Source organism: Oryctolagus cuniculus, chromosome 5, assembly GCF_051225735.1.
Source record: "Oryctolagus cuniculus isolate XC-2025 breed Fujian yellow rabbit chromosome 5, ASM5122573v1, whole genome shotgun sequence".
NCBI classification, from domain to species: Eukaryota; Metazoa; Chordata; class Mammalia; order Lagomorpha; family Leporidae; genus Oryctolagus; species Oryctolagus cuniculus.
In genome coordinates this window covers 167955367-167977819 of record NC_142871.1, presented here as the reverse complement: position 1 = coordinate 167977819, position 22453 = coordinate 167955367, and the positions used below count along the sequence as shown (strand labels likewise).

The 22453-nt window shown below is 45.0% G+C and overlaps 1 protein-coding gene across 1 annotated transcript in view; it reads right to left on the bottom strand.

Annotated features, from left to right (window-relative positions):
* GMDS (GDP-mannose 4,6-dehydratase) overlaps positions 1 to 22453 on the bottom strand; it is a 628352-nt gene that overhangs the window by 480506 nt on the left and 125393 nt on the right. The window contains exons 2-4 of the mRNA XM_051855925.3: positions 17983 to 18027; positions 10374 to 10461; positions 9222 to 9331 (exon numbers count right to left, since the gene is read on the bottom strand). Coding sequence (XP_051711885.1) covers positions 9222 to 9331; positions 10374 to 10461; positions 17983 to 18027 — 243 coding nt within the window. The remainder of the gene's footprint in view (positions 1 to 9221; positions 9332 to 10373; positions 10462 to 17982; positions 18028 to 22453) is intronic.

Genomic DNA, 22453 nt, shown 5'->3' with positions numbered 1-22453 from the left:
AACAACTCTAAGGAGCCAACTTTAACAAAATAAATTTTATAAATTCTATTTGCCCTAAAAGGATAAAGATTGCACTCAACACCAAGTTGTTAGATCTTTTAAAAAGAGAAATTATGAAAGTTTAATTTCTTAAATTTACATACAGCTGGAGATGATGGAAATACATCTAACTACACTTTGAAACAAGGTATTATTTATATCTGCATATTAATTTATGCAAATCACATATTCTAAAAGAGGAAATCCTAAAAACCATTTTCATTCATCATTAAAAGCATAAACAAAAAGCCTCACATATAGTACATTTATTGACTTACTAACTGTTCACCATTTGTGTTTATAAATGCACTAAAACCTCAAACTGTTTGCATAAACTGGAACTTCATACCTAGAAAATAATTGTTGTAATACTAATTAATACTACTTTAGATTTTATATAATAAACAAGCTACTATTGTGAGTAAATTAAGAGTGCAAAATCCAACAAACATACCTTTGTGTGGTCCACCAATTATAAGCAAAATTCCAAACATTATTAGCTGTTATCAAAATTACAATACCACCTAGATCTAATAAAACAGAACACTCTGTCTGAACAGGGAGAGGAGAACTTTCATAGAGTGTTCTCTCTCACATAAATACTTAATGGACTATAAAGGACTTTTTAGGTGGTTTAGATTTGAATTCAATTGCTCAAATCTGAAACAGGCTCCAAGGAAGAATTTGCGCCAGATGACACACAGGGACCCACCAACAAAGCACACTCCCACCCACCTTCATGCATAGAAGATGCAAACATGCTAACTTCTTCCCAAGAACCGTGGGAACCAGCGAGCTGTACTTTTATTAGTTTACACCAGTGAAGTTTACACTCTGTAGATAGGAATATTAAATTATAAAATGGAAAAAGTTTTATGATGCAGTTTTGCCCTTAAACTACAGTGGTAACCAACTGTATTAAATATTATGGGCTGTCCCTGCACAGGGGAGGGGATAGCAGGGCTGATCAGAAGGAACAGAACCAAAGCAAACACAACGCCTGTTGAGCACCAAGCTCTGTCTCACCCGCTGCCTCTCTGCTGCAGATGAAGGGCGCTGAGAGCCGCCAGGGAGCCCGTCTTCCAGAGCAGACACTGTCCTCGTACAGACACGAGGCAGCCAGCAGCCATCCACACAGAGGCAAGGTCTGAGGGCAGACCCGCCCAGCCGACCCTCAGGTTCTCAAACTTGTACACACTGCTCTTTACCAAGTAAAGCAGTCTGTTCATAAGAAATCCTTATTATTTCAACACTCATAATTTGATAACAAACTAAAGGGATTTTATGTTGCTTCGAACACATCTAAGAATTAAATATAAAAATTTTAAATCTCTTAATATCTGAGTATAAGCTATTTCAATTTATGTATTTATTTAAAAAAGCAAATTACCTTAGGAGACCCATTTGGAATTATAATTTATTATGGATAAAAATGGATTTGTAGAACTAAAGCAGTATTTTTAAATATTAGAAAACAGGTTTGTTAATATTTATAATAATAAAACTGACTTGGCAAATTTTTTTTTTTTTTTTTTTTTGACAGGCAGAGTGGACAGTGAGAGAGAGAGAGAGACAGAGAGAAAGGTCTTCCTTTGCCATTGGTTCACCCTCCAATGGCCGCCACGGCCAGCACACCGCGCTGATCTGATGGCAGGAGCCAGGTACTTCTCCTGGTCTCCCATGGGGTGCAGGGCCCAAGCACTTGGGCCATCCTCCACTGCACTTCCCTGGCCACAGCAGAGAGCTGGCCTGGAAGAGGGGCAACCGGGACAGAATTTGGCGCCCCAACTGGGACCAGAACCCGGTGTGCCGGCGCCGCAAGGCGGAGGATTAGCCTAGTAAGCTGCGGCGCCGGCTGGCAAATTCTTTAAAAAATTATACAGATAGGAGCAAACTGCTCATTCTAATTATAAAACTAACAATTCTTCTGATTCCATGAGTGGCAACAATTATTATCCTCACAGAGTTTAAAGGAAACTTAATTATCTACTAATATAGTACAGGCACTCAACCTAAAAAATATTGAATCTAATTGTACAATCCTAACCAAAAAAAAGAGTTACCATTCTTGATGAGTTAGTACTGTGGATTTCTACTTTCCCTATACATAAATTTTATTTAGTATCACTGATGTGCTGAACATTGCACCTTGCACTGCTGTATTTAGGAGTTCCTCCTAGCTACGCAAACACTTCTCATATGATATTAATTATAACCAGTTGCCTCTAGCAAGGAAAAAGTGTTTGTAACTTCAACCTCCTGCATACTGAAATTTTGTTTCACTGTAGGCAATGGTGGGTAAACCTTCAAACATCAGATTTCTGTGGTCTCTTGCTCTCAGAGTTCAACCCCACCTTTCTTCCCTTAATTCTCCTCTCTTAGTTAAGCAGGACAGGGGAACTGAGTGGCCACAGAGCTGATTCCTGGGCTGGACAGAGCTTGGCTGCTCATCAGCTGGCAGTGCCAGGGAGGCACTGTACAAGAAGGGCTTGAGCCGGCTCACCGCCAAGACCTCTGCCACCTCAGAATTCTATGGCCCATGTAATAAAAAACAAAGGCCGTAACCATCATTTCCCCCTTACATCACAAGAAGCTAACATTGCAGTGGCAGGAATTAGAGGTGTTTGAAGGAGAAAAGCATTCCTGCACATGATTTTAAACAGCAGCTAAGGCAAGCAGCAGCCTTCACCCAGGCAGAAGGAGCAGTAACTGGCCATGAGACCGCAGTGCACCCTCCCGGTTCTCGGGGTGATCTGCCTCCTGTTAGCCAAAGCTGTGAGCAGAGAACACATGGGATTGGGGGTGGGGAGGTAGGGTAGCCAATGCCTGCTCCTCGGGAGGGCAGAGGGTGCCACCACCCCAGCAGAGCTTCCGCTGCAAACGGAATGTTTAGGAGGGCATCAGTGAGAATCTGCCACCTGAGTCAAGTCTGGGCACAGCTGTGGGCACAGGGTGGGTGAAGGACTGGGCAGAGTGTCGGCGGAAAGCCATGCCGAGCAACCCCAAGCAGAGGCAGGAGCTCACTGCACAGATGAGAAAATGGAAGCGGGAGGAAGGGCTGAGTGCTCCGCCAAGGTCACACAGCTGATGTGTGACCTGCCCAGGACTGGATGCCAGGGAAAACCCCTCGCACTGGGGGGACCTGGACGTGAGACACATCCCAGAATTCCGAGGCACACCCCTGATTTGAGAGGCTTGGCCTGTACTACAGCTTCTCATGAAAACATCCCTTCCCCCTGCCCCGGGTCTCCCCACCATGTCCTGTGGGCACAGCCTGGTGAAAGGTGGCAGTGGGGGTGGGAAGGGAGCTGAGTGCTCACACCCAGTGATGTGACCACGCTGAGCTCCGCCACGCCGCTGTGGGGGCTGGAGAGCCAGGCGCTGACCCACCCACCACAGCAACAGCTGCGCTCCCTGCCCACTCCTCATTCTCCTGCTCCTCTGACGCCACCCCACCAGGCTCCCCAGGGGCCAAGATAAACACAAAATGAGCAAGAGCTTGAGGACAGTGCATCTCTGCTGTTTGCTCTGGGTTTTTAATGGGCCGCCCCCTACCCTCGCTATAATTACACGGTAAAGGGTCACGCTGTTGCAATTTTGTTTTGTTCTATAATTGGGTCAGGCACTAACCAGATGTTCAGCTATAGGCACCTGCCCTTCCCCACCATAACGCAAGTCTCCCAATGCATGGAGTCACCCACCACCCTCTCCTCAATTACAGTTGCCACAGGAGGTTCAGGCTCCCTTGGGTAGAATATGGAGCTAGCTATCAAGCTATAAATTTCAATTCTCACAACTGTGAGGAAAACACACACACACACACACACATACCACTGGAGATGACGATTTTTTAACATGGTCATTAAATTACTCAGGCCTTTTCCCAGGGGCCAGCGGTTTAATTCCCATGCCTGTTTTTATTCCCAACTTCACTCCCGGGACTGGCTTTTCTGTTTCGCCTCTCGGTGATACTAAGTTGTGCACGGCCACCGGCACACTCACACCCTGGCCCCCATGCAGCCCTGCTTTGTGGCTAGCTTCCTGAGCGGCCGGTCCTGCCGTGAGGGCTGTTTAGGTTCAGCCTCCTTGGGCTTCCACGTTCAGAATCTGCTAACTGGTCCTGCACAGCTGCGAGGAAATCCCAGTTCACCTCGTGGGCACTGGGGCCTCCGAACCGACGTGAAGACGCGAAACAAAATTAAACAACATAGAGAACCAAAAGGAACAATAATAAAGATAATTATAGGGTTAGAAAGCATAGAGTTACTCGAACTGGATAAGAGAAAGGTGAAGAAAACACTGAGCACAGATTTGAAAATCCTTCTCAAAACCATGAAGAGAAGAGCAAGTGACTGTCTGGGTCCACTAAAGACACGGGGGGGGGGGGGGGGGGCAAATGAGCTCAGGAAGAGCCCCCAGACACGAGGGGACGCAGGAAGCAAGGTGAGGTGTCAGCAGTACTCGAGGGCACTAGAGAGGGTCCCTTCCTCAAACGATCTTTCAGTTACAGAATGTGCAGACCGAAGTCCCAATCCCAGACTGCCCAATAACCAGACGGCTGGCTCCGTATAGGTGACTTCATTTGTAAAAATAAAACCTACGTTATTCTGAACGTTCCTTCCAGCTCTAACATTCCACAACTACATAATTCTCATTTCTTATAAAAAACTCAGAGCAACTTCAACATGACACTGAGACAAAGGGTAAGTAATGCACTGTAAAAAATCTTACCGAACACCACAGCTTCAAGAGCGATGCAAAATTATCAGGAAAGCTGGGAGAAATAGCGGGCAAACCCAAGACCACGACAGTAATGAATGTGGAACAGATAAGAAACACGATTATTTACACAGTTAAGAGATTAAAAACAACAGCAAAAAAGAAAGATTCTTAAAACATTTTCTTCAACAAAATGGGCGGCAGTACTTGCTGAATAATTTGTTCCTGCTTATATGATGTCATCAAGCAAGGTCTAGGTGCTTTTAATAACTAGCACATTTCAGTCATCTCTCACTTTCTCCCACATAAGATCAAATCAGCCTCTCAATGACCTATTTCATGAGTCATAATTTTTCTGTTTATGATTCAGAAAAATGTCTTCAGTCAGGACTTCCCAGACTGCTGTGGGCTTATTCCAAGAACCAATTTCATCTCCATTGGTTTCCTACAGGAAACCAGACCAACTTCCTATTATTTTATTTTCCTTACTTTTAGCATACCATAGCCCACATCAAATTAACTGGAAGTGAGAGTGATAGAAGACTTTATCCCTCCAGAAGAGATGCCAACACAAACAATGTCCAGTCTACAAGTCACGGATTCAAAACTGAATGCAAAATGTGCTAATATTAGAACCTTTTGTCAAACGAAGCACCAAACAATAAGAAATGTATTTGAATTACTCTAATATATTGTAAGCATTCCACTGTCAGAAAAGAACTTCTTCCTTTAAGAAAAAAACTACTGTCTATGAATACACTAAATCTTACAAAGCTGACTGGTACAAAGAAGTTAATTAAAAAGAATAGAGTGTGTTTTCCATCCTGTTACCCTAACAAGATGCTCCTGACAGAGGCAACCAATTGGAAGCAATATGCTGAACCGTGAAAGGTCAGAGGGCCCAGCAGCGCTCACTCAGCGGGCAGGCAGGTGAACAGTCGGTGCCACCAGCCCAGTCCCCTTCCCACACCACTCTTTCCGTGACTGAGCATCTACCGTCTACATCTAGGTCAAGCATAAATAGTGGCATAAAACATGGAATTTTAAAGGACATGCTAAAAACGGCCAATACTCATACTGCTTCTCTAAAGTGCTGGGAGGATCCCAAAAGTATTTATTCTCTCAGAATACGCACTTGGCTGCGGACAAAGAGCAACTTCTGACTGTGAAGAACTCTGGGACAAGCATCTGTCAGGTTCTCTTCAGATTCCTTCCATTCTCACCATTCGTGACTGCATATGCAGTCGTGTGTATCAAGAGCTCACACAGCCATTAACTGGCAAACAACAAGACTATTATAGATCAAACTCAAAAGTTGATATACTGAATGAAGAAGCTCCAAGGGGAATGTGGTGGAGGCCTGTATTTTATATGCATAAATCAATTTACAAAACCCAGAGAATAAAGCAGTGGTTCTCAAAGGGGGGTCCCTAGGTCGGGGCAGCACTATCTAGACACATACTAGAAACGCAAGCCTCAGACCTCACCCTGCACCAAGGAATCAGAGATACCGGGAGAGGACCAGCCATCGACGGGAGATGCTGACTTAAGCTTTATCCATCATGTTTTCTCATCATTCTAGAAAAGAATCCAATGTGCATTCCACTTGGGACTGCTCAGCTTCTAAGCCCTCCACACGCTGGCGCTCTCCTCTGTCCCAGTACCAATATGCTCTTTTTAAAAGCTGCAAATTCTCTGGAGCCCAACCGCGAAGGCCTGTGACCTCTGCCTGGACCCATCACCCCACCCCCCCTTACTTCTGTGACACACTGCCACCCACCACCACCCCATCTCCTCTGTCCCTGTCATCAGCCCTCCTCTTTCTCCTACCACCCTCTAGCCACAGGCATGTCCCCAAAGTTTAACCTTCAGTCTTCTACTTGGCACCTCGAGAACTCCAAAACCTGGATTTACCGCTCTGTACCCCAAATCTCTCTCAACATCACATGTATTTTAAACTACCTCATGACCAGTTTTACCTGAAGGAACAAGTACTGACAGTAAAAGGTGTCCAAAAAGAACGTCGCACTCTCTTTACCCTGCTGCAGCAGTCCCTCCTCAAACGCCTAGCGCTGTGGCCCCATCAACTACCCGCTTCCCTGGGCATGGCACACTGACCCCACTGCAGCAACTCCTTGGAAACCACATGAGCGCACAGAGGAGTCAGCTCCACCAGGTGCCCCCGTCTTCCTCCTCCCCGTTTCCAATGCCACCATCATCCCACAGCTCTGCATCTTTTCTCAAGCCCTCTCTCTAGATGCTAACCTCTAACCTCGTCTTTGAATGCACTCCTTTCCTATTCCGGTGATGCAGCAGCTGCCTGGGTGTAGCCCACTTACGGCTCAGCCTTACCTCCCGCTTCTCCTGACATCCTTCCTGCTCAGCGAACCCAGAATGCACATCACATGGCAAACACAGCCCAAGGTTTCTCACATCCAATTCTCGGCTTAGGTTACCAGCTCCATCTCAAATCTCAGTTTCCCACTCTGTCTGTCCATGTCCTTCTTCTACTCCAGGACCAGATTCGATGTGAATTCCTCCTGGAAACCTCCACAACCCCTCAGAAAGAAGTTCTTTCTCACCCTCTATCAAACAGTCAAGGCATCAGGCCAGCCTCTACTTGCCACAAACCGCTGCCACTAACGGGCAACATTGCAACCCTCCACACACTTTGTGTCCTCCACTGTAGCATGCATGAGAACCTCGTAGGAAGTATGCACTCAATAAATACTTGCAGAGAGACTAACATACGTGACAAACCAAAATTCTCACATGAGCATCATTTATGCCTGCTAACCGACCTTTAGGACATGCAGCCAAAAAATGATAAAAGTAAAATAAGCTAGACATACACAGCAACCTAGGAGGAATCAACTCAATCTCTTAAATTTTCCATTACTTACAGCACTTTACCAGTCTCTGGAATAATAACCAATGCTATTATGCTCACTGCAACTAGAAAGAAATGTAACCTACTGAGTCACCAATGTGTTTTGGAGAAAGGAAAGGACCAGCCCGCTGAACACTAAAATGAAAGGGAAAGCCTTCCTACAGTGCACCGCATCCTCCCGCCATGCCAGTTTGTAGCTGCCGGAGGTGACAGTCTGCACGATCACAAAGGGGACTTCTTAATCTTAAGGAAACTGAGTCACAGAGTGTTCGTTACGAAGCATCCTGTTTCGTCTGGAAGACACTCTCACAGCTGGCCAAGAAGCAGCTCAGTGGATCACCGCGTGGAAGACACGGCCTCAGTCAGGAGAAGCTACATCTTCAATCCCGGGATGAGGGGGTCACTGCTGTTGAAAGAAGACAGACAGCCACGCGCAGGAGAAACGGGAAACACAGAGTGACAATGAGCTCCGCTCCAACCCAGACTCCGACACTTCCACACGGCAGACTTTCAGCCCAGATATAGAAGAGAACCCTTGGAGATTAAGAGGGGTTTTTTGTTTGCTTGTTTGTTTTTCTGATGGCATAGGCAGATACATGGTGTCTTTAATGACCAGTGTGTGGTTCTCCTTCAAGGTTAACACTTAAGAGAAAAATGCATTATGCAGACAACCAGTTTTCAATCTGCTATCAACCACAAGCTTGAGCTTCTCGCATGTCTCTCTCACCATATTCACCTGGTTGCCATGCACCTACTTAATGACACCTCTTTAAACCAGCAGAGGTCTATGAAAAGACACACGGCTTCTATTCCACGCAAAGTCGGCGACAGGGAGGAACAGAAAATCACAGTAAATACTTTCTGAAACAAAACCGCCGTACTGTTCACTTAACAGCAAGTATTGCTGATAGATTTTTCTGGACTTTTTTTTTTTTTTTGGCTTTTTAAATTCAGTTATTTGCTTTTATTTCTAAGCTCTATTAACTACCATGACTGAATAAGTGTCCGAGCAGAATTCGTATCACCCCTGGCTTCAGATTTCATTCACTCAGGTGAGCAGCAGGAGCAGCCACTGAATCCCTGGCCTTCCCAGGTCTACCGGGATTCATTCAAGAAAGAACTGAAGTAAAATGAACAGACTACCAGAAAACCTGAACAAAATGAAAGAAATCAACACTTCCTATATACCTGAGGAAGAAAAGAGGCTAAAAAGGACTTTTTTGCCAATAATGACAACCATTCACAATAGAAAAAAAAAATCAATTCAACTTATTTTAATATCTTATTGGGTCTGAAAACAGTACTCTCCCAGCTGATAACGCAGCCAATACTAAAAATTAGTATTAAAATGGAAATATTACTTAGTTACCCCTTCCAATATTGTAACAAAACACTTCATTCACAATGTAATCTGAAATGGCAGGAAACACGTCCAGTCAGGGCTCATGTCTGTAGGAACAACCCAAAATAGACGAACGCTACCAACTAACCCTGAAGGCCACGCTCAGTGGTTGCGAAGCACAGACATGGCAGGAACACAGCCAGAGGAATCATGATCGTGAAAATGGCTTACTTTGACGTGGCTCTGGGCTCCGAGGTTATAGATCTCTGTGGGTTTTACTTCATTAATGATCTTCACAAGGCAGGTACTGTCAGTGAGGTCACCATAGTGCAACTTCATGTCTTTAGAATTCAAAAACACACCGTTACATAGAACAAAGTGACATAAGCTCAATTTTTTAAATATCTAAAATTTTATATGAATTTTAAACTAGGGTCAAAATAGAAATGGTTCTAAGGCAGCAAAGGATACTGTCACCTTTAAGGAGACCATAGAGTGGGGTGGGTGTTGGGGCACAACGGGTTAAACTGTCCCCTGTGATGTTGCCACCCCACGTGAGCACCAGTTCAAGTCCTGGCTGCTCTACTTCTCAACCAGCTCCCTGCTAATGCACCTGGGAAAGCAGTGGAGGATGCCCGAGTGCTTGGGCCCTGCACCCACGTGGGAGACACAGATGGAGTTCCAGGCTCCTGGCGTCAGCCTGCTGTTGCAGCCAGTTGGGGAGAGAACCAAAGGACAAAAGATTCTCTCTCATTCTCTCTCTCGCACCTTTGTCTCTAACTCGGCCTTCCAAATTAAATAAATAAATAAATAAAAGAAGCTATAAAGAAAAAAGAAATTTGCACATGTTGCCTACATCTGTAAAGGATTTGTAGGGGTAAACTCACACGAACTTTTAAAAAAATCTTAACATAATAACAGATGTTACCCAATTAACACACATTTGGGCTCCAGGGTGTAAGCTGTGTTACAGAACAGGGAGATTCAGAAAAAGAAAACCTTGTAATAATGTGTACACCTTCTGAAGATATCTGTACAGCACAGATAACAGTGACTGTTTAACTGGACCAAATGTTAAAAGAAAGGAGGGACCTGCTTTTACTGGAGGGGACAGGGACACCTGGAGGAGGGTGATCAAAGGCATATCTGCCCTTGGTCTGTCTGAGTCACCTACACAATACCCTGCTAACAGCCAAACCAAGATGACACCACAGCCTAGGGCAGCAAACAACGCAGGCTTTCAAAGCACGCAAGCTACATTCACTACAGTAACTCATGGGTAAGTAATTGTGACTTGATAGACTTTGAGAAAAATGACATTTGAAAATATCTCTAAAGATACGAAGTCACGGAAAGAGATGGCAGAAAAAGAAAATCACTCACTTCCTTCAATATGAGCCTGGGGGTTCTTGTACAGGTGCTCAATCCGACCTGTATTGAAGGAACTGGATCGCCGCACAATCCCATGGACCTGAGTTGGTGCAGTGTAGAAAGACAAAAGTAAATCATAAACATGCAATGAGGATTAAAAAGAAAAATCAAACATTCTTTTGTTAATGTCTAGCTTTGTGGAAAACTATAATTTATAAACATTATTGTTAAAATTACTACATACAGTTCAATTGCATATTTCCTGCTCAACCACTACCCACCAGCTACCATCACTCTACCTCTTCCTTTCCTGGGTGGTTTTATGGCCAATCTCCACAAAAGTACCAGATAATTACGTGACTGCACGCTTAGCTGTAGATATTCACGTCTGCTTTTCCAAACACAGACACTTACAGCCCTGCTGCTGACAAAAATATCTCCTTGATTTGAAACTGCAGACAGACGGCGGGAGGCTGCATCGGAACAGCTTTGTGGCCTGACGAACGCGAGGCACAGGCAGCCACTTCTCCCACGTCCCCAGTGCTTGAACACGTTGTATTCTGGGGCACAGACATAATCAGAAGGCAGCTGCTATCACACAGCTGTATGGAAAAGTCAGAAGGCTAACAGCATCAGGTTAGGGAAAAGATGCACACATCCTACTGGTTATCAGACTTGAAGAAAACTTAGATGAAGAGAGGACTCTATTTTTTTGTAGTTAAATCTTGAGTTAACCATGGTAAGTAGGAGAGAGAGAAAGTGGTTGGAACAGGAATGCATACCTGTCTGATACTGAAGAAAAGACTATTTGTGTGTGATACACAAGGGAAATTGTTCCAGACCTAGTCCCACTTCCTTGTGTCAAGACTGCTCCCTCTGTGCTGCCAACGCCCACATCAGCTTATGTCACCAGCTACCCAAGTTCCAGTTCTACTGGTGGCAGTTTTAATCCGTGACTTATTTTAGACGTGTTCCTTCTAACATTGGGTAAGTTCGTTTGCAGCTGAATACACTTCTATATTTTAACTCAATCATTTTCTGTCTATTTCAAACTAAAATTAATCCTTGGCATGACTCAAGTGTTCCAAATGCAAGGGGGAAATTACAAGCACATAAGACCTTCTTTCAAACAGAAAGAAGTGGCATCGTCACTTTATGCGGCACACATGAGGAACTGACTTCTGCAAAAGGCGCAGCACACCCACATTAATAATTCTGATGGTTGGCTGTTTTAGCCAAAGAGAAAAGCACTCATCAACACTATTTTCCAAAAGAACGAAACCCAAAAGAGGCTGGTAAACATGAAAATATTTTAAGAAGAGAACATTGCAAACTTGCTTGCCATTTTAGAGGCTAATATTAAAAGTCTAGGAAACATTAAATTGAAATTTGGCTATACATATTCATTTCTTAATTTAAAAATGGAGAAAATAACACTAATATTCAGACCAGAATTTATTCTACTTCCTGGGCTCCAATTTTTCAGGTTGCTACTTAATTCTAAAGAAAAATCTGCTTATAATAAATTTTAATGAGAAAAAGAAATTTCATATATATACTTAAACACAGCAAAACTGGTGTTTACCGCCTAAATTATTTCTGAAATACAAATTTCTCAAATGTACATGCTTTGCTTTATTGGATAGAGAGGAATATCTATTTTCTAAAAAGAGAAAATTTACCTTGGATGATGAAAAGAATATTATTATTACTACTTAGGCTATCTTCTCCTAGTTACTGGATTCTAGAAAATTCACATATTCTAACAGTCAAAAACCTAAGGAAAGGTGGATCTTTAGCGGTTAAGCTGCCCGTGTCCACGTCAGCAAGCCTGGGTGCAAGTCCCAGTTCCACTCCTGATTCTAGCTTCCCACCAGGGCAGACCCCAGGAGAGGGCTCAAGCAGAGGAGTCTCTGACACCTATGTGGGAGATCTGGATTGAGTTCTTGTCTCCTGGCCTTGGCCCCAGCTTTTACAGGCATTTGAAGAGTAAATCAGTAGATGAGAGTTTGCTGCCATTCAGAAAAATTAAAAAAAAAAAAACCCTACAGAAAAGCAATTTATAAGTACAAATACATTTTATAGAAAAACAGAGAGAGAGAAAGGAAGTATCACTGTATTATTCTAATTGTATCTATGAACTACATTGAATCGTACTTTGTATTAATGTCACATTAACACGAGAATGGATGAGAACTGTGTTGTTGGTAATTTCACACATTTGCTGTGACCCTTGGAATCTAATGTATTAATAAATACCTTAAATAAAAAATAAAGGGAAAACAAAAGTTCCACAAAACAATAAAGGTTTTGATAAAAATATTAAGTGATCGTGATGAATTCAGTGTGAAAAGCAAAGTCACAGCAAGTCAGAAGCATAGGACCTTAATGTCACGCTTACAAACCAAAAGCATGAAGCACACTAGTTTTGTTTTTAATAAAAAAAGTTTTAATTTCCCCTCACGCCCAACTTTCAATACATGTATACAGGGAAAGAGCAGGCTGCCAAACGCTGAGTCCATGACAACAGGTATTATTCCAAGAGCTAATGAAAGCTGAGTCTGTCTTTTTCTGAGACAGGTGAAATACAAACTTTAAGACAAGCCAAAATGTGTGCAAACTGCATAATGTAGTTAAGAATTTGAGATTAGCAGCTTTCTCTTTACAGAAGGGATATAGCTAGAGCTTGTTTTGTTTGTTTGTACAAGGATTTTTGGAGAAAAAGAGAGGAGGGGTAGGAAACCAAGCTGAAAAGATAAATGAGCTGAATCTGACCTTATATAAACTTAATCAAAATTATTATGAAATTACAGTTCAAAGCAAAATACAGTTCTGAAAAACTAAGGTCTTAAATGGAAATGAGTGTTTTGACAAACAGATTTCACGTCCCATTTAAGTAGGTGATGAAAAGGAAAACTTTCATTTTCTCTGGATGTCAGAACAAAACAAGTTTCACTTCAAAGCTGAGACTTGACTTAAGCAATATAACAGAGAAATACTTCATTACTTATTAAAATCAGAAAAACAGAAAATCATCAATATTGGACTTCAAATTATTATTTTTTTTTTTGACAGGCAGAGTTAGACAATGAGAGAGAGAGACAGAGAGAAAGGTCTTCCTTTGCCATTGGTTCACCCTCCAATGGCCACCACGGCCGGCGCACTGCGGCCAGCACACCGCGCTGATCTGAAGCCAGGAGCCAGGTGCTTATCCTGGTCTCCCATGGGGTGCAGGGCCCAAGCACCTGGGCCATCCTCCACTGCCTTCCTGGGCCACAGCAGAGAGCTGGCCTGGAAGAGGGGCAACCGGGACAGAATCCGGCGCCCCGACTGGGACTAGAACCCAGTGTGCCGGTGCCGCAAGGTGGAGGATTAGCCTAGTGAGCTGCGGCGGTGGCCCCTTCAAATTCTTTAATGTTAACATTTCTCTTGCAGGAAAGGATACCTTCCAGGGATAGTTAACGTCACTTACCTTCTGAAAAGTAAAGATTATCTAAACAATACCAAAAGCTAACATGTACAGAGCAGTGATAAAATGCCAGGCACTGGGTTCAATGGGTATTGAACCACTTAATCTTCACAATAAACTTAACATTATCATTCCTGCTCCACAGAGGAGGGCACTGCCTGAGATCACACAGCTGGCTAGTGGGGGTGGAGATGGGGCGCTAACGGGCCACACGGCCAGCCAGTCCCGCTGACACTCAGGGTAGCTGCAAAACAAAACCCACAAAAAGTAGCTTGTCCTTTCTCAAATCAAAGTACCAAGGCTTGCGAGATAAGCAACAAACAACCCAGGAAAAAAATAGTTCATAGTCAAGAAAGTACTGTAGGAACTCCCAGGGATAACTGAACAATTCCTGTATCTCATGTCTATTCAAAAGAGGTGAGCACAGCTACTTTCCTGGAAAGGAAACCCACAGTTTACCTAATTTTTTAAAAGATTTATTTATTTGAAAATAAGAATTACACAGAGAGAGCAGAGGAAGAGAGAGAGAGAGAGAGAGAGAGAGAGAGAGAGAGAGAGAGAGAGGTCTTCCATCCGATGGTTCACTCCCCAGGCGGCCACAACGCTGGAGCTACACTGATCTGAAGCCAGGAGCCAGGAACTTCCTCCAGGTCTCCCACACGGGTGCAGGGGCCCAAGGACTTGGGCCATCTTCTACTGCTTTTCCAGGCCAGAGCAGAGAGCTGGACTGGAAGTGGAGCAGCCGGGTCTTGAACCAGCGCCCATATGGGATGCCGGCTCTTCGGGCGTTAACCTGCTGCGCCTGTTAGCACTTTACTTTCGATCCTGCTAGCTCCCTGATTATGCACCTACCTACTGTTGATATACATTCCCAGATAAATCTTAGTTTTGAAAGGGTTCAAGCCTGCCTTTTACTCTCTGGCTTTCCATTATTGCCTACCTGCTTACAATGGCCCTGAAACCAGAACCTGCTTCCACAAACAGCCTCGCTTCTGTGGACCTTCCTTCCTCCCCATCCCAAGAAGGAACGTGTACGGCTCTTTCAGTCATGCTAATTGGTCAGTTGGACTACTGCTCCCACTTGTCAGCATCCGATTCTGTGCCACTCAGACGCCACCACGTCAGGCAGTCACGTGGATCCCACAAAGTGCCACTGGCTAAGTGTTTTCCAGGGAACATCTCAGCTAACCCTCAGGACAAACGGTGGGAGACATGTGCTCCCCAGCTCCGTTTCGGCACCAGAGAACTGAGTCTTAGAAGGGTGAGTCGCTTGTTCAGGACCACACAGCCACCAAGGGTCAGATGAGCACTAACACGCACACTTGAAAAGTGATCCAGAGAGGTACACGTTTCTGCGTCTCTCTGCCTTTCAAATACATAAATTAATTAAAATAAAAATAAAAAAAGAAAAGGAGGAGGCCAGTCAGCATCTGAGTCCCAGAGTCCCACACCATTGTGAGCTGGACCATCTGTTCCACTCACTTGCTCTGTGCTGGTCAAAAGGAAAATGACTTTTAAGGTTTAGCTGGTGTGGAATTAAGTAAATGAAGTATTTACAGGATGATATTTCCAAGAAAAATCTATTATTCCCGTTTTCCCATTATGAGATGGCATCTGTGGGTACCAAATAAAGAATGAATGAATGTTCTCTTTCTGCTTTCTGTAATGTTTAATCTTGAGCAAAATTCAAAAAACAAGCAACAATAAAAAGCATAATTTTGGGGCTGGCATTGTGCTGCAGTGGGTTAAGCTGCAGCCTGCACTGCCAGCATCCCATATGGGAAGCAGTTCAAGTCCTTGCTGCTTTACTTTCGATCCTGCTAGCTCCCTGATTATGCACCTGGTAAAGCAGTGGAAGATGATCCAAGTACTTGGGCTGCTGCCATCCACGTGGAAGACCCAGAGGAAGTTCCTGGCTCCTGGCTTTGGCCTGGCCCAGTACTGGCCACTGCAACCATTTGAAGAGTGAACCAGAGAATGGAAGATCAATCGATCTCTCTCTCTCTCTCTCTCAATACCTCTGCCCCTCTCTCTGTAACTCTGCCTTTCAAATAAATAAATATTTTTTTAAAATGTAACTTTAAACAGAGGGTCTTCACAATGAAAACTGGACTGGGGATAAAGTAATCCTCTACTTCTTCACTTTAAATGATCAGAACATCAGATGCATAAATTTCAGTGGCCACATTAGCTTCAGGAATCACACAAGATAATTAACCATAACTCATCAGTCTGTTAATATGTTATTCCTCTTCAAGTCATTCACAAATGTTAATGTTTCCTTAAGGTTAGCAAAGCCTTTTCTACTTCCACTTTGCTTTTCTGACTAGAGAGGAAATAATGGGGCACAGTGAACTGTGCCTGCACCGTGGCACCGTCACCCCCGCCCCTGGCTCTAGGCTCCCTGCAGTGGGTGCTGCTGCAGACGGCAAGCGCTGCCCCGCATCACGGCCCAGGCTCCCTGCCACTGCTAGTCCTTGTTTCCAAGGAAAACATCACGTCTCCTCTTCACCATGTCCCTTTATTCATGGTTTGCATCTTACTGCCTCAAACTATGTTGTCTGCAGTTGTTTCTGAGCTTAGTGATATTCCTTATACAAAGACTAGCTTCCAAATGATGAGACGCTTAGAGAAGCAAGGCCCCCCAAATCTAAAATATCTTAAGGCACCCTGCTGGCTTCACGGTGGGACTGAGCCAGTCCCTCACTCCCTGGAGCCCGGCTCCCAGAGCGCTCTGCCGGGGGTACCCAGGCAAGCAGCACCAACAACTGCTGGGATGGGCAGAGAAGACACCCGTGGTCCACCCTGCGTCTTCCCAGGGCCTCTTGGTGCTTCCGATGCACCCAGGGGTCCAGCACCTACTGAGTTACAAGTTTGTCCTCATCAGAAATCGCTGCTGGTGGCCTCCTGAGCGGCAGGTCTGCCCTTCTCACCTACTGCAGCATCTAGTACTCTATGCTTTTGCTTGTGGCCTCCAGTAACCAGGTGCTGTGGCTGAGAACTCAGACAATTTCCCAGTGCTGCCAAACTGAAAAATCACTCCAACACTGACTTTGACCAAGGCACAAGGTAAACCCTGTGTGACCATCAGATCTCCTTTAAGAGCTTAACAGTCCATTCTCCAATTACACCAGACTCTTACAACTGGGGACAGCAGCTTATGAAAACTGGACACACTACAGATAAACACCCTTTCACTCCCACTTTCTGTACACAGCTCACCTCTTCCCTGGCGCTGAGGAAGGCTCATGTCTTATGCTGTGTGGCTCTGTCCTGACCACTGCATTGTCAAGCATATTTCTGTCTGTCAGTCAGTTTACAACCTCATTCCCAAACCTAACTTCTCTGGTCAATCTTGGTGTCCTCCCATTACTATAATCTGCCAGCTGAGCCCTCTACTGTCTCTTCGTAGCAAAACAAAATCTGCCCTCATAATTTCTTTTTGTTTATTTATTTGAAAGGCTCCAGCCATTGTGGCCATTTGGGGTGTCACCCAGTGGAAGATCTCTCTGTGCAACTCCGACTTTCAAATAAGTAAATCTTTTTAAAAATGAAAAAACTGTAAACTGTACACACTGACTGACTAATTTAGTTTAATAAACAGAATCCTTGTTTCTTTCAAGGAAAAGAGAAGATGTTGAAGGAAAAAGAGGAGAAAAATACAACAGCAGCAGCAGCAAACCTAGAAGTTTTAGCTCCATAAAATATAAGACTGCTTATTAGAAAGCAAAAACCTCCAGGTGTAAATTTTTCAGGCAAGCTTGCCAAAGATCAGTTTGGTTTTTATTGCTGTGTGCAATTTCCGAATTAAGTGACTTCACTGCGAGTGGGGCTTTTTTATGTAACACATTACATCATAAATTAACTCTAATAACGTTACAGCTCGGGCCTGCACATGCTGCCGCCTTATCAGGGAACGCAGGGAGGGGAGCGTGCAGAGCGGCCGAGCTCCAGCAGCAGGGGAGCCCCCGTGCTGGCCAGCAGATAAACAGCACAGGGAGTCCACAGGGTCACAAGCCCCCGGAATTCTCTTCCCCATTCTGAGCTGTTATCAGAGTTTCCACGGAGGATGCATAAAGAAGCACCCAGCAAAGGAAGCTCAGGGCCCCTGCACCTGGCCACCCACCCCTGTGCTCTCCCAGAGCCACTCACCTCGTAGCCTTTCTCCAGCAGGAATTCGGCCAAGTACGAGCCATCCTGGGAAGAGAAGGAAAATTGGACAACGTCAGATCCCTCACGACTGGAAAGACAAGGGGCCTAGACTGAGAGTTTTGAGAAACACATTTAAGAGGCTACATGAAGAGCAAGCATTTGGTGTAACGATTAAAGATGCTGTTTGCGACGCTCACGTCCCATGCAGAACGGCCTGGGTTCGGTGCCAGCTCCGCTCCTGATTCCAGCCGGCTGTCAGTGCGCACCCCGGGAGGCAGCAGATAACTGGGTCCCTGCCACCATGTCGGGGGCCTGGACTGAGTTCCTGGGTCTTGGGCTTTGGCCTCGCCCAGCCCTACTGCTGGGGGCAGTCGGGAAGTGAACCAGCAGGTGGAATCTCTGTCTCTCCTGGCCTCCCTTTTTGTGTAATATTTTGAAAAGCTACATGAAATTAAAGCAAGGACCAAAGCAATCAAAATAAATGAAATAAATAAATAAGTCAAAACAATGATGGTAAACATGGCTTGACATTACACTGTTCACAGAGCATTTTCACTGACAGTATTCCACTGCAAGCCCACAGAAGACAGAAGACACTGAAATCCAGAGAAGTAATACGAGGCAACAGAACGCAGAGCTCCTGAATCACGTGGACGTGGGGTCAGGTTTTGCCAATTATTGGCTGTGTGAAATACGCAAAATACGCGAGCTCTGCAGAATGCCCTCAGGCTACAGGAAGATAAACCAGAAATCCAGGGAAGCACTCACAGAAGTGGGATTTCTGGGGAGAGGAGATGGGAGCTGGGGCACCCTGACAATGAAACACTCCAGGGTGGAGTGAAGACCAGGGGCACAGAGGGGAAAGTGAGTGCTGTGGCAGGGGAGGGCTGGACTCGTGGGCACTGGCAGGACTGGCACTAACCCAGAGACTCTGCAGTCACTGAAGGGCCTAGAGGTTTCAGGTGAAGGGAAGGGACCTGTACTGTTATCACTGCCTACACTTGTGAACTCTGAGGAAGGGGAAGATGTTCATGGTTTATAAAGCAGTAAGGACTTCATGTGTTTTGGTTTTAAATCATGTGGCTAAATCCCAACTTAAGAGCAAGGTATCTGGAGCCAGTGTCGTGGCACAATGGATTAAGCTGTGACACCAGCAGCCCATGTAGGAGTGCTGGTTCCAGTCCCAGCTACTCTGCTTCTGATCCAGCTTCCTGCTAATGCAGTGGGAAGGAAGTGGAGGATGGCTCAACTCCTTGGGCTCTGGTCCCCCCAGGGGAGAACACGATAGAGTTCTTGGCTCTTAGTTTCAGTGTGGCCCAGGTCTAGCTATAGTGGCCATTTGGGGAGTGAACCAATGAACAGAAGCACTCATGTGCATTCTCTCTCCCTGTTTCTCCCTGTCACTCTGCCTTTAAAATAAAATAAATAAATAAATCTTTTTTAGAAAAAAGTAGTTGTGGGATGTTTGGGTTTTCTTTAGTTCCTTTTAGTTTAAAAAATTTTAAATATTCCTTTGAGCTTCAAAAGCTCCTACTAGCTATCCCAGGAAAAAAGAAAAATGAAGCAAGCCTCATTATTAACATGACCCAAAGCTGGAACTGGAGACACCGCTAAGGGTCCTGAAGTGACAGGGCTGCCACGCAAGTGTTCACTACACTGATGCAGAAGCCTCCCTAAGTCCAGGCGGGCTGACAAGGGGAGGCATACGGGGCACATTTTGTGGTTCATTAAAACCTCCAGCAGATGTTCTCGGACTTCTTGACATAAAGACTCGGGCTTGCCGACTCTCACGTGGAGAGGGAGAGAGAGGGTTTGCGTGTTTCTTTCCACCCCACTCTCACATGCTTTTTACATACCCAACAAGCAAACTAAGTCAGATAACGAGGCCGACCAATGTAGACCAGGACAAGCCAGGCCGGCCTACTCGGCCATCAGAAAAACTAGAACAATCAATGAGAAAACAGCGCACTGGAAACACGCTGGCAATGAAAGTAACTGGATGGGAGGTGAGCATACTGGAAGGTCTTGTTGTAGTGCTGTTTTCAAGCAGACAACACCACACTTTTCACAGTTTTTAATTCTCTTGGAATAAAAGGTTAAAACACTTTGTGTTCTACCACATAGTTGCATAGAATGTTAAAAAAAAAGAAAAGAAAGAAAGAAAGAAAGAAAGAAGAAAGAAGAAAGGCAGAGGTGACTGAGCTAGAGGTCCCTGGAGTGGGAAGAGCGGCGATTACGTAGAAAGCTGACGCGAAGCAGACCTGACCAGGACTGAACCCTGTCAATAAGGTCTTGTTCTTCTCACCCAGGCCGCTTCTCAGACTTTCCAACCACACTGGAACATTCTGAACCAGCAGGGGCACTTGCTTCCTCCTCGCTTCCTTGCCAGGCCTCGCGAGTGATAGGGCCGGGGCTGCACAATGAGTGGGAAGGGAGCCGAGCGAGGGCTCCTGGTCTCTGGCCCAGGGAGCCCCGCCTGCCTCCCCCTCCCCTCTCCCCGGGCTCCTGGGGGACTCAGGGGAGACACAGTATCTAAGCAGCAGACATCCACCAAGCCAGAGGGATGGCGGTTTCCACCCCGTGCAGCACGGGCTGATAGAGACCGTTCCAACCAGAGGCATGACTGAGAGGTCACAGCAGCTGAGAACCTGCAACTCACATTAACGCCTGCCACTTGCCTCCTCTGGAATCAAGGCACAGGCATACTCCACCTCCAGTCTGTTCACTACGAACACAATCCGTCTGCTATACACTCCAGCCTCGTTACAGAAAGCGTATTAACTGGAGAGAGTATCCGACTGTGAGGCTTTTACATCTGATTTTACAGAAGGCTACTGAAGGTATCTATTTCATATTTAATGTCACAGTTTTTAAAGCGATTGCCGTAGCTTTAACATTTTCAAAACACAGAAATATTTTCTTATTCTCATAAGAACTGACTAGGAAGCTAAGCAGTCACTTGGCATCTTGGACAACTGAGGTACAGTGTCTGCCTAACACACACACTAGTTTTAGCTGATCCCAGGACTGGAATCCAATTGTCCATTATTCTGAATCAGGGGAAGGCTCTCCTTCCTCACCCTCTTCTACCTGGGAGCTACCCAAACATGTCAAAACCTAACGAATAATACAAGACCATAAAGGGTTCATTTTCAAATCAACCTGATGTAGCCATTTTCCATTACAGGGTGTTTTGAGGATTAAACAGTGTTTCCAGTTTTAATCAAGTGACCCAAACCCAGAAAAGTCATGTAATTTTAGAGCTCTCCAGAGTCAGAAGACACAGTGCCTGGAACTTCCCAGGTCTTGGTGCTGGCCACGTGCACCGCCCCTGAGTGGTGCAATGTGGTCTGTAGGTGGACTTGGCGTGGTGGTGGACGGATGTCAGGCTGCGGAGCTGAGCAGCCAAGTCCCTGTCCGGGGTCCAAAAGGGGAGGGTTTGGGTATACCTGACACCTATCCCATTACTCAGGAAGGGGAAACCTCTCACTTTTCATGGAATACTCAGAAATGTCCCAGAATCACAAAAAAAAAAAAATGAAGCATAATTCCAGAAATAGATTCCTATGCTGACTATTGTAAACGACTGAAGACTTCACATCTACAAAAAGGTGAGGGAAACACAGAAAGGTTCCCCCTTCTCAGTGGAGATGGCTGCAAAAGGCATGATGGGACCCCACAAACATCCCTCCCCCGCCACCCGCCACCCACCACCCACCACCCACCACCCACCACACCTCCCTGCAGCCACGAGGGAGGGGTGGCTCTTCTCTCAACATGGCTGCACGACAACCCAGATGGACAACTGAAAAAGGGACCTTTCTTACATGCAATCTGAGAAGCTGGCCCCTCTGAACTGCGTGCTAAATCGTATTGTATGTTTCTGCTTTAGCACTGTTTGGCAGCTTCTCTGAACAGGATAAGATAAGTACTGCTGGGCTGAAGAAACCCTGCCACTAATAAAATGGGTCTCTTTGTCCACATCACCTCAGCTGCTGGCACCAGAACGCCCTTCTACAGGAAGCGAAAGCTCTCATTTGCACTGCGTTTCAAGCTCTTTCACTGCAGGTATTCTAATTACTCTTAAGAAAAGGCATCTTTGCAGCTAATCATAATTACAATATCAAGATAATCTCCATCTCCAGCAAGAGAAAGACAAACACCTCAGTGATTACAGAGGATGCTGTTTTGTATCAGAACAAAAACTTCCAATCACTTAACCACTGTGGTGAGATGAATCCAGAGACAGACTAGGTCTGAAAATCATTTACACCTGGCTCCTTTGTAATACAAATCACTCGGTAAAATCTCTGTCAGACTCAGGATTCAAGAGACCATGGGGATTAATTAATCCAAAGCTCTCATTTTACATATCAGGAAATTGAGATTCAAAAAGTTAAAATGGTTAGTGTACAGTTACGCAGCTAGGAAGTAGCCAACCAGCACCCCCAATCCCCAAAACAAAACAAAA